Here is a 13,359-nt window from a genome sequence, read left to right as displayed (position 1 = left end):
CATAAGATGATATAGCTCTGCTCTTCCCACCCATGAATGAAAAAAATCGATCTTTCTATCAGGATTGCAAGGAAGATCAAGAAGCTGCTACATCTCACTGTACATGTGGTCACTTTCTGGGGACACTGACTACTTACTGCTGTTCCCCTATGTTTTCACAATCCTATTTTCTGGCTCAGAGCTTTGGTCCATATAAGCATCTTTCTGTCTTCCTTTTTCAACCCATTTGACTACAAATGAAAGGTAAAGTTGTCTTATTATAACTCTGTAAGTTTAAATAGAACATTTTTTTTTCATGGAGTAGAAAACTTACACGGAAATACTTTCTTCAGGACAGAACTATATACACAGTCTATGAGTAACATCATTAGCAATTCAGAAACACTGGTATTTTCCTAGCTTCTTACTAACATGCAGCAAACTATTCCCAGCTTTCCTTTTAATGCATAACCACCCACTCCCATAATTAGGAGGAAGGCAATGGTGAGAGAATGGCTATCATCTTCATAGTGCTGTGATTCTGTCTTCAGCAAAGCTGTCTTAGGAACTCAAGAACACTCTCGATTTTATGGTTGGGATGCCTTGAAGTGCTCACTACAGACTTAACAAAATAAAGGCATTCACCACCTCATAAGTTGTTCTTCCTTTCATTAACCATAATGAAAATAACAGTAGTAATAATGACAGCTAACATTTATTTAGTTCTGTTGTAAATGCTTTAACTGTATTAACTCAGTTCTCACAATATATGACATAGGTAATACTTTTTCTATTTTCTAAGTGACAAAAACTTAGAAAAGTTAAACAATATGCTTAAGTACCTACCATCATGAAATGGCAGGGGAAAAATGTTAAGCCAGCTAGTCTGGCTCCTGAGACTACACTCTCAACAGTGACACTATTTCTATGAAGGAACGTCCCTGTGTTATGCTAAATGAAGGGCTTAGAAAACAGCCAAGATTTGACTTAGTTTGTAAAAGGCACTCATTCCTCTCTGTGGACCTTCTTCCTTTTGGCCCATTTCCATTCTTTTATTAATAAAATAATGGCCTTAAGTGTTTTCTGTACATACATTTGAAACATAGACTAAAAGTTTTGTTTCTGCTATCAAACATAACTTAGAAAACTCAAGAGGAGGAAAAATATCTATTATGTATAAATTTACCGAACTATTCCTGGTGTATCAAAGTTCCTTATCATTTCCCTGCTGTCCTCCCATCCCTGTATGTTGAAATTTGACCATACTAAGAAATGGTACTTTGTAAAATGATTAAGGGGCAAAAGCTGAGCCCTCATGATTAAAGGAGATTACAGCCCTTATAAAGAAGCCTGAGAAAGACCTCTTGGCCCACCCCTCCATAAGACACAGCAAGAAGGTACTGTCTGTGAACTAGAAAGTAGCTTTCAGTAGACACTCAGTCTGGCAGTGCCTTGATCCCAGCCTTCAGAACTTTGATAAATTCCTCATATTTATAAACCACCCAATTTATAGTATTGTGTTATAGTGTCCTGAGCAAACCAAGACAGCACCTTAAGCTGAATGTAACACAATGGAATTAGAGTACGAAGTTCTAAAACACTGTATTATACCATGCAGTATTCTTTTTAGCATCAAGAAGAAGTCTCTGCTTCTCCTGAATTACAGCTAAGTAGTCTCTTTCATGGATTGGTGACTTTTAAAAGTAAACCAACATCCTCAACAAGTTTAAACAAGTCTAAGAAACCCATCTTCTCAGTATAGCACCAAAGAGCATACAATTTGTAATCCTCAAATATTATTTAACACTTAGAGATAAGTATCAATCCAAGGAGAGAAAAAAATCCATCTGTTATAGTTCCCTCACCTCCACCACGTCATCAGGCCTTCCCCAAACCTCTCCTTCCAAAAGTCTCACAAGTAACTTTTCTGTATTTTGTACAATTCTGAACTCATCATCTTCTCTATAAGGCTTCTCCTCCTCCTTATACACCAAACAGAGAACTGCGCCAACCCTCAGACTTGTCTCTCTCTGACAAGTGCTCTCCAACCCACTGAACACTACTCTCTGATAACTACTGTTCATCTGGACTATTAGTCATTCTCTAGCTTCTCTCTTTGCCACTGGTGGATAGAGAACACTATGAAGCAGCTCTAAGCAGGACTTAAAATTAGCCAACTGGCTTGACATGTTTATTTGTGAATCACTGGTCCTTACTGGGGCCTGTAATGGCGGGTGAAGCCAGGATGCCTCAAAGGACAAGACAAGACCACAGCTAAGGATACCTGGCTCCAACCTCAATTAACTAGATAAAGACCATAGCTACAGGCATCTCATTCCTGACTGGAGACCTTCCTGGAGATAGCATAGTTCTCCTAAATTAACATAATGTCTTACTTGGAGAAACCGTAAGTGGAGTTCCAAGCCCTGCAGCAGACTTCCTTGAACAGCCCTGCCATTCAAGGCAGAGTCTCATCTTTGTTCAGTATTCCCCACCTTGTTTTGATAACTAAATACAGGCTGCCCAGAGAAGTCTTTATCTAGCATCCCAAAATCTTGAATTCTGTGAGAGGGTTTGTATCCTCCCTGAGCCCTAAAATCATTTCATTTGTTTCATTTATTTAAGCCTTTGCCATCCACTCATTTGGGAGATTGCAGGCCTGATCAATCTGCTACAACTAGGGGGTAATATTAACGTGATAACTGGTCTTGTCTCTGATTCATCCTCCCAACTGCAGCCTAAATAGCTTTTCTAAAACAGAAACCTACCAGCTTAGTCATAAGCCTTGAGTTCATAAACTCAATTCAGAATCCTGAGTTTCTTAAAAAACAGTTGAAATTCTTAGCATAATCTGCAAGGTTCTATGTGGTGTGACCCTTACTTACTGCTATTCCGTCACTTCTTCAAATTTTATACTCAAGGATCCAGCCACACTTGTCTTATGTCTCTCTCACCCTCCATTATCAACTCCTCACTCACTTCACTTCTATTTATGTTACTGGTCTCAGTTAATTTTCACCTCTGGAAATGGACCTTCGCAAGTGCTCTCACAGCCCTCTGTACTTCTGATACCTCAGACTTGAACAAACTGTATAATAACTGCCTCCTTCTCCCTCCCTTAGATTCTAAGTCTGTAAAGCTAATGGCCAGCTTTATTTTTTTCATAGCTATAGTTACCAATATTTTATAAAGTTCCTAGCTCATAGCTTTTTCTTAATCTTCATCAAAGAATAAATGATGAGCTAGTACTACTTGGGAATCATTATAAAAATGTTTCCCCATTCTGAAAGCAACAAAATTGCTTTCATTAGCACCACAGGAAACTATTGAAGTGTTTAGAAAACAGCCATGATTTGACTTAGCTTGTAAAAGGCACTCATTCCTCTCTGTGGACCTTCTTCCTTTTGGCCCATTTCCATTCTTTTATTAATAAAATAATGGCCTTAAGTATTTTCTGTACATACATTTGAAACATAGACTAAAAGCCTTGTTTCTGCTATCAAACATAACTTAGAAACTCAAGAGGAGGAAAAATATCTATTACGTATAAATTTACCAAACTATTCCTGGTGTATCAAAGTTCCTTATCATTTCCTTGCTGTACTGAACTTTTCATTTAGCGACTCTTCTAATTCTGCAGGCAATAAATTCCCTTAGTTATTGTTCATTTGATTATTTATTGATTTTCCCTTTATTCCTGAAAGGTATTTTCAAGAGCGGAGAATTTTGGACTTCTAGTTCCTTTTCAGAACTTGAAAAATATTTTCCATTTCATTCTGGCCTCTATAGTTTCTGCTAACAAATCTGCTGTCAAATTGCTTTCCCCTGGTAGGTAAGAAGTCAATTCTCTCTCACACCTTTCAAGACTTTGTCTTTATTTTCAGTTTTCAAAAGTTTAATAATGATAATATCTTGGCATGAATTCCTTTGAGTTTATACATGAATTTATCTTTCTTTTCATTTAGTTCTAATGTATTATTTCATGTTTCTGTCCAAATTTATAAGTTTTGGGCCATTATTTCTTCAGGACACTTTCAGCTCCTCCATCCTTCTCTTCTATTTCTGCAACTTTGATAAAAATACCAAATTTCTGTCAAAGTCTCAAAATCCCTCAGGAAGTGTGTTTTGTGGTTTGGTTTCCTTTCTTTCTTTTGTTCAGACAAGAGACTTGTTTTATTCTCTCTCCCAGTTTACTCTTTCTTCCATCCTTCCATTAAGTTGCTGAGCCCAATTACCATGCTTTGTTTTTTTATTACTATATTTCTTCAGCCTAAAGTTCTCATTTAGTTCTTTCATTTATTCTATTTTTGCTGAGTATTTCTATTTCTTTGTCAAAGCTATTTTTTCATTTGTTTCAAACAGGTTCATAATTGCTTGTAAAAACACTCTTACTGAGTACAAATGCTTTAAAATCTTTGCCAGGTAATTTCAATATCTCTATCTCAGTGCTAGAATCTACAGGTTGTCTTTTTTTCATTCAGTTGAGATCTTCCTAGTTCACTGTATAACAAGTACATTCAATTAACATCTGGCATTTTCAAATTGCTATGAGACTGTGGATCTCATTTAAATGTTTGGGTTTTGCTTTCTCTGATACTGCTCCAGCCTTACTGTCAAGTGGGGACTGAAGTTCCAGGTCTCTATTCAGTATCTATTAAAGTCTAAGAGTAGAAGGTTGACTCATGGTAATGTCTACTAACATCACAGTGTGAGTGGCTGTTATCACTTGATCACAAAGGAAGTCCTGAATCTCTTCTAGTCCTTGTCTGACACTAGCCCTGTGGGATGAGGATGTTAGTGGATGAGGAAGAAAATCCAGGATTCTGATGTGGTCTCCATGGACACCATAGAGTGTGGGGCTCATTCATGGCCAGCAGGGATGAAAGTCATGGCTTCTCCTTGGTTGTCTGACACCACACAATAAGGGTGAGGGGTAGGACATCCTGATACAACCAGGGGTTAAGCCTAGGCTCCCTACTCAGCCTTACCAGGCAGGGATAATTGATGTGGCTGTTTTCTTTTGTGATATTTGGCTGGGGTGGAGTAGACTCTTAAATTTTTTGTCCTGCTAGACTGATCCTTTCCTCATTTAACTAGAGAGGTATCAGGCTTTTCTAGGCCCTTCTTGCTCTGCACACACTACCATCTTCAGGTTGCCAGAGTATTTGGCTATAAGTCTGGGTTATTTTAAGCAACACAAAACCCAATTACTCATCATCATGTTGTTTCTTGTGTTCCAAGATCCTTAGAAAGTCTGCTTTCTTCTTTCCATTTTTTTAGTCTTCTCATGTTTGTTTACATAATGGCCAGTATTTTAACTGTATTTAGTGGGAGGAATAGGAAAAAATATATCTCTACATTTTCAGAAGCAAATATTTTAACTGAATTTTTAAACAATTTATGCACTACTCTAGATAACATTTAAAAATAACTATAATCCATAAATTCAACTGAACGATGTGTTTTTTAAGAAGAGCAATGCTATGGTACTGATAGAGAATGACTACCCAAATATGTTAGTGTTAAAACAATGTATAAGTGACGTATGGAGGAGTTACTTTGTACAAAACGAGAAAAAAAAGAATGTGTGTGCACATGTGTGTGTGTTAGTAAATGCACTGAATCTCTGTAATATTTTACAAAAAAACCATAATGGAGGTAACTTTGGAGAGGAATAATGGAAAACCTAAGGGGAAAGATTGTGGGATGATAAGGGGGATAAACTTTTTGAATGTTACCTTTACAAAAGAAGAAACACTGTCTTTACATAACAAATTTCATGTTGAAAAATAAGCAGGCAAGACATATGAAAATCTTATAGATGACTAATAAAAAAGAAATCTACATAAAGTAGAAAAAATTACAAATAATAACAGCATAAAGAATAGTTCAGTGGATGAGAATAGAACCAGGATTAGTTCTAAGAATTAATTATAACCTAGTATAGACAAGCTAACTACTGTTACAATATATTTTAGATTCTGGCATAATGGCAGACTAGGTACTTGGATCAACCTTGCTATGAAAACTAGTAGGAAAATGGACAAAGTAATAAGGATTATTCCACCTAGACAAAAGTCTTAGGGCTTCACGTAAATTCCCCAGATACATTTATTCCCTTCACTTCAATAAGGATGTGAAGCAGTAAATACTGAGAAAATAATGCAGGCTTAGGGATGAGAGCTCTAGATTTGAATCTCTCTTCCACCATTTGGGCACTGTGTAATCCCAGGTAGTTTACTTAATTTGTCATTTTTCTGGGAGGCCAATCTCAGGTCACACTGAAAATCCAGCAGAAATATGTGCAGTTTCTGGTACACTGCTTGGCATTCTCTACATAAGAAATTGTTCTCATTTAGAGAGATAAAATGGAGCCAGTGGGTTATCTTGAAGAATAATAGCTACCATTCTTGCTTAATCATCTGATACATTAGTCATTTTTTCTGGGACAAAATACCATACACCTGCAATTTAAAGGAGTTTGTTTTGACTCACAGCATCAAAGGGTGCAGTCCATACTTGGCTGACTCCAAGGCAGAAATGGCATGGTAGAAGGGCATGGTGGAGAAAGGCTGTTCAATTTGTGGCAGCCAAAAAGTACACAGAGAGGGGGGAGGTGTCAAGGACAAGAATACATCTGTCCAGTTTATGGCCCTAGTGACACACCACCAAGGCACTACTTCCTAACAGCATATTTTGCTATGAACTCCACAATGGATTAATCCACCAAGGAACACAGTGTGCTCAGGATACAATCGCCTTCCAAAAGTTCCACCACTGAATACATAAGACTTTTGGGGTACATCTTAGATACACACCACAACATTGTACTCCCAAAATTTTCATGTCCATTTCATTATGTAAAGTGCATTTAGTCAATCTCTAAGAGTTGTCAAAAGTCTTAACAGTTTCAGTACTGCTGAAAAGTCCAAGTCCACAGTCTCCCCTGAGGCTTTGAGCAAAGTATTAGCTCTGAGCTCCTACAAAAATAAAAATACAAAGTTAAAGACCTCCAATGAGATGATATAATAAACATTCCCATTGTACACCTCCAATACAGTGACAGAACAAAGATTCCCATTCCAAAAGGAAGGAATAGGAGAATAGAAGAAACAGTACCAAAGCAAGAGCAAAAACACAGTAGGACAAACACTAAATCCTATGGCTCTATGCCCTGCAGCAAGGTGTGTGGATGTGAGCTTCAGAGGTCTTAGGCAGTCCCACCCTTATGACCTTACTGATTGCAGTCCACAGTACTTCTCTCTTCAGCTGGCTCTGCTCTTTGTCTCTAGCTTTCCTTGACAGGCTTTCAACATTCCTGGCATTTCCAACATCTTAGAGTCTCTACTACACCTTTGGTTTTACTCTCTCAGTTTCATGTATCATCTTCCTGGCAACATCTGTGACCCTGTTACACATTTTTGCCTGGACTCCCAGACCACCTTCTGAAATTTTTGTGGAAACTTCTGTGAACCCATACCTCTTGCATTTTACATATTTGTAAAACCTGCACCATGTGGCTGATGCTAAGGTCTCCCACCAGCTTAAGCAATAGCTGGGCCCCTACTGGCCATGGCTATAATCACCTCTGAGTACATGGATGGCTGAACTCGGGGAAACACTTCCATAGATGTTCCTTAGTGAGCAAGGCACCCTGGAGCTCTCTTCTTAACAGTCTTTCAAAGGAGTTTACTCTTTTACCCTCTTGAGCATGTAATGAGTGGGACCTGGCCAATTCCTGAGATGCCTTTATGCCGTCTTTCTAATCATCCTAATACAAAGTACTTGGCTTCTTTTTAATGGCACTAATGTTTTTTAGCAACCACACTTTCTTTGGTCCCAACTTTATACAGGTTTCCACTGTGGTTAAATTGTAAAATTTTCTAATCATTGAGTTCTGTTTTTCGCTCCTGACTGTCATGTACATCTAGCTAAAAGCAGCTACAGCACCCATGCCCCAGCATGGATATGGGTTATCTTGAAATTTCCTCCATCAGATTAGTCTGCCACCTTTAAATTCAGCTGCAAAGTCTGAGGATATGTACAAATATAAACAAATCCTTTGCCAAAATGAAACCTTCAGAGTCTCTTAGTCTCGTCTCCAATAAGTCCTCATTCTACAACTGAAACCTCCTGAGCAGGATATTTAGTGTTCACAGTTCTATCAGTATTCTAGGATTCTGAGCTGCAACAGGAGACCTGTGACTCTCCGCTTAAAGCATTCTAGGGCTTTTATAGCTCATATCTACAAACATTTCTAAACTCCTCCTGAAAACCAGTTCTAAACACTTCTAAACCACATGGTACAGTCACAGCAATGGCCCTACTTCTTTGGTACCAATTTTCTGTATTAGTCACATTCCCAATTCTGGGACCAAAAACCCAACACTTGCAACACAAAGAAGTTTATTTTGGCTTACAGTTTCAGAGTGTTCAATTCATGTATGATCCACTGGCTCCAGAGAAGAAACAGCATGGTAGAAGGACATGACAGAGGAAAACTGTTAAACCCATGGCAGGCAGAGGGAAGAGCCAGGGACAAAAGGACACCCTTCCAGATCACAAGACCGTTGACCTACTTCTTTCAACTAATGGCACATGCAGGTATTAACTCAGCAAGAGATTAATCCACTGGTAAGTATCACACCCCCATGATTCAACTGCCTTCCAAAAGCTCCACCTTTGAACATATGATACTTCTGAAGAACATCTTACATCTACACCGTAACATCTACAAAACTGTATTAAATCAAATGACAGTACAGAATACCAGCAAACCAGAGCTCCACCAGACTCTTCCTATGATTGTCTAGCTCTCAAACAGTTACTCAGGAAGAAGGCAAAGGAAAACCTAAGTTTTTCATCAATATTAATAATTGACATGCCCCAAAACATTTTTATGGATACAACTGAGAAAAACCTCACATTCTATACAAGGATCAGCAGAATGGCAGACTTTTTACCATACCAACAAAGACAAAGGCCTGATTAACAGGTTTAAGATTAATGAAAGAAGAAAGTGGTGTTTCAAAATGCAAATTACTAGTGATCATTAATTTACTGGAAAATTTTTAAATAATTTCTACACCAAAGTGCAGAATGATCAATCACAATACACTTATCTGTGACAAGCTCAGTATAAAGCCAGAGGGTACATGCAACTGGTAGGGAGGTCATGGACATGGGTGTGCTTTCATATACACATACATATGCACACATATAACAACTACAGCTGATTCTGTGAAACCGATCAGTGTGCAGTGAACTCAGCTAAGCAGCACCAGAAAGAATATTTTAAGGCAATAATGATACCGAGGACATGAAGAAAAAAACGAAGGTCTTCAACATAAGAATACTGTATAAGTAAAAGTTTAGTCAATTCATTTGTTAATTTTAAGGACTGACCAAAGTTAAGAAGCTTCTTGGTTCTGCTCTAAGGCAAGGTAATCAGATATAGGATAAAGGGGAACTCTCAGGGTGACTTACTGATAGCTCCAATCCAGAACACAGATCACAGGCCTTTGCTTACCTTATTTAAAAAGTAAAATAAGCCTCCAAAATACAAATACCAAGCTGATAAATATGTGTAGAACAAATGAACATTTTTCTTTTTTTGGGGGGGGGTTTGTTTTGTTACACAGGGTCTTTTGTTACATAGGGTCTCCCTGTGTAGTCCAGGATGGCCTTGAACTCACTATGTAGCCCATGCTAGCCTCAAACTCATGGTGATCCTCCTGCCTCAGCCTCTCATACGCTGAGATTATAAGAATGCACCGCCACACCAAGCTTCAGAACAAATGAATATTCTACCCCCTCATGTTTATAAGTGTTCAAGAAGAAAGGAAAGAATATCAGGACCTTTGGCACTGCTTAGACTGGAGGTGGTGGATCTATGCCAGATGTGCCACACGGGGCTGTTTGTTATTATCACTGAAAGCTCTAGAAGGTTAACCACCACTGGCCTATACAGTGACATCAGTGACACTCCAAAAACTTGCCAGGCTTTGTAACTGTGAGGAAACCTAGGCTCCCCTGTACCTCAAATGTTCCTGAGGGTTTTGTGCATGCCTGGTCTCACAATCCTTCACTACTAGTTCATGCAGATAGGCTGGGCCGCTGGCCCCTCCAAGAGTCCCACGGCTGAAAGCCTCTCAAGTCGTAGACATTACAAGGCTTTCAAGATGAGCTCAGAATATTTGTTACTGGATTCCTCCTATTTTTACACCAATTATAGGGTACCAGCTTAGCAGGGAGTCACGCCCCATGGCAATGTCCACTTACTATTAACTGGACTTCACAAAACTTACTGTAACTCAGAGACATTAAGTTTGCTAACGGCATCCTTATAAAGGTAACACACTACGCTTGTTCCCTTCAAAGACTTAATTACACGGCCAAATATAAACCTGGTAGAGAAGAAATTCACATTCTATAATCAAACAAAAAAAGGTGAATTAAATCTTCATCTTTCCATACTCAGGCTTCACTGCTTTTGGCAAACCACTAAGATGAAGCTATTTTTATCACATAGGTGCAGGCATCCTCATAGGTGACTCCCTAGTTACTGACATGTTGGAAGTGACAGAAAACAGAACAGCTGCAATCTGAATGCTTCCTCCTACTTCCTGAGGTTAAAAATCTGGAAGTATAAATAGCACTAAATAATAAAAATGATGACAGACAACAAACATGTTAGTAACAGATTAATAAATGGGATGATCCTAGTTGTTTAAACAGACCACAAACAAATCTAGTGATCAGGAAAAAGGCTAAAATAAAATCTGTAAGTCATAAGAGCATCAGGTAATCAGCTCCAAATGAGTTACTATGGAAGGTTCTTTTTTTAATTTGAACATGAAACATATCCAGACTGAGGTCCAGTTTTCTTAGAGACAGATCTGAGCTAAAATGCAAAGGCCTAATTCCTGGTCCCCGATCTACCAACAAGCAATGAACAGATTTCAGGAAAATCTTTTGGGCTTAGGGGCTGGACAGGATGGTACCTATTAATATTACCTATTAATTATTTAAAGTTATAGGCGCCTATGAAATGAAAATGCAAAGATACAATATTACCATGTTGTCATAATCAGATGGGTCATAAGTGCTCTGTTTAAAAATTTTACAGAGATCCATAAATTCTTCACTCATCTCATGGATTTGTTCATTTAAAATTGCTCCCTTGGTACCACCAAATTCTAGTTTTTCCAATTTTTCAAATTCCAGCATGGTGACAAACATATCCTGTGTAAACATACAGTAAAGAAGTTTCTACCATCTTGAGAAGAAAAAGATTTCAAGTTTCAAATAACAAACACTTCCCAACATTTGTGATCAGTAAGTCAGTGGCTACTCACTTGACAGAAAATAAATATTACCAATTTTACTGACCAAAGCAATTGCTAATTTTAAAAATCACATTCTCATTCTCATACTTATGGCAAGTGTCTCACAATACCAGCACTCTCTAAATTACATAGACACATTATTTCTCTAATTCAAATCCTTAAACCCTAAGTCAGATCCCCAGGTAGTACCCAGAACTTGTATTTTCAGCTACCCACACTCTACACTGAGTCAGCTCCTTTATTGGAAGGGTATTTGAGAGATAGCTAGGAAAGGGAGGTGCAAATAGCCCTCAGTCCCAGTATTTAAGAGACAGTGGGGCTGATTAAGTAACAAGAGTTTTCAAAACATACATCTTTAATTTTGAATGAAATTCAACAAATGTTATGTCAATGATAAAGAATAAAATTGTTAGCTTTAAAAACAAAATAAATCAGTTGAAACTATTTTTTAAGAAGTAGTCAGTTGGCTCCATATATGTATTCAATTTTTAAATTTTTAGGCATCTCAAAAATTATACACAACATATATTTCCGTGTTCTTCCTATCTTTATGAATGGTTTTAATATTTTATAGTAGACAGTTATATACTATACATATCGTACTTTGTACTTATTTACATAAAGTACTATGTATTTATTTACTTATTAATTTATATGCTAAAAGATGATGTGGTATTTTGCAGGGAACAAACATCTTAATTTCAAGTATGTTTTATATGCCTTCCCTTAAACATATAAAGGGAAAAGGATTCCTTTACAGTTTCCTGATTCACAACATTCTTCCAGGAGCTTAGTAAATTGTAAGGCTTGGCACAAGCAGATAAAGAAAGTGACTTATAGTTAGTGTAATAAATAAAAAACAAATGCTAAAAGAAGCACATTAAAGCTTTAAAAGTCATTCTTTTATCCTTACAGCATTGACTTCAAGAGCTTATCACTAAGAAAAGAAATCTCCTCCCATCACATAAAATAAACTATTCTGAGATTTGCTTGGAAAGCTACAGGCTTTTGACTCTACCCACAATGTAAAAAAATAAATTTAATAAATGAGTACCTCTATCTTCATTAAACGGTCAAGAAATTTGTCAAATCTGAAAAACACCAGATGAGAATGAAAATCCCAGGGTCTCAGCTCCTTATTTCTTGTGAAATAGTTTGCCAATCCTTTTTTATAATTGAAAAAAGAATTTTTGAAAGTCTTTAAGATGTTGGTGGCCACCTGCACCTTTTCCAGTGAGTCTTCAATTTCTCCTTTTAAAAGGTCCTCAGGTGAAAGGTAAGCTATTGCCTTGGATTCAATGAAAATGAAACCATGATCAAAAGTATGCTTAATAGATTTTTAAATGTAATCCTCTGCTAAAATTAGTTTTAAATGACAGTGTCTAGAATTGGCCCAGCAATATCTTGAGACAGAATGCACAAATTCTAGAAATTCAGAATTCTGAGTTTCAATGACATACTTTTGTTAGGATAAACACCAGAGACCCCCCCCCCCGCCCCATTCTTTCTGGATGCTTACATTGCAGCAATAACTAAATTTTTGCTAAGCCTCATATTAACAACTGTGCAATTTGAACCCACATAGTTATTACTACCAGCAAATATTCCAGATAATCATGTTTTCATATAAACAAGTATACAAGCCAAGGATGGGAAATATATGGATTTTTAAATTATGGTAATATTAAAGATGAGAAAGAGTTGATTACCTAGGTATACCACTGGATACTCTTTTGGGTAAGCAAACCTCTCTTCCGGGAACTTAAGCAGTATTATAGGCCTGACAATCTACCTGAGACATGCCACATACATGCAGTACTGCTCAAATACTCATTGGGCTGCTGTCTAGGTCTCTCCCAATTTTCCATTCATCTTTTTTTTTTTTTTTAAAGATAAAAGGAGGGAAACATTAACAGACATACAACATTTTACAACATATCACAAGCACAATACAGACAACACAGAGTTACAAACAAAGTGGTAGGGAATTAACAATGGTGGTTGTATTACATATTGATATCTTCAAAGTGGC

General features: G+C 37.4%; 1 protein-coding gene across 2 annotated transcripts in view; it reads right to left on the bottom strand.

Moving 5' to 3' along the window:
• Dnah11 (dynein, axonemal, heavy chain 11) overlaps positions 1 to 13,359 on the bottom strand; it is a gene marked incomplete at its 5' end in the record, with an annotated part of 307,294 nt that overhangs the window by 263,531 nt on the left and 30,404 nt on the right. For both annotated transcript variants that reach the window (XM_005377377.2, XM_005377378.2), the window contains 2 exon segments: positions 11,056 to 11,223; positions 12,382 to 12,615. In XM_005377377.2, the coding sequence (XP_005377434.2) occupies positions 11,056 to 11,223; positions 12,382 to 12,615 (402 nt within the window).

The sequence above is a fragment of the Chinchilla lanigera genome, unplaced genomic scaffold, assembly GCF_000276665.1.
Source record: "Chinchilla lanigera isolate Chin_1 unplaced genomic scaffold, ChiLan1.0 scaffold00009, whole genome shotgun sequence".
NCBI lineage: Eukaryota > Metazoa > Chordata > Mammalia > Rodentia > Chinchillidae > Chinchilla > Chinchilla lanigera.
Note: the sequence above shows the minus strand (reverse complement) of the source record. Positions and strands in the feature narration are given on the sequence as shown.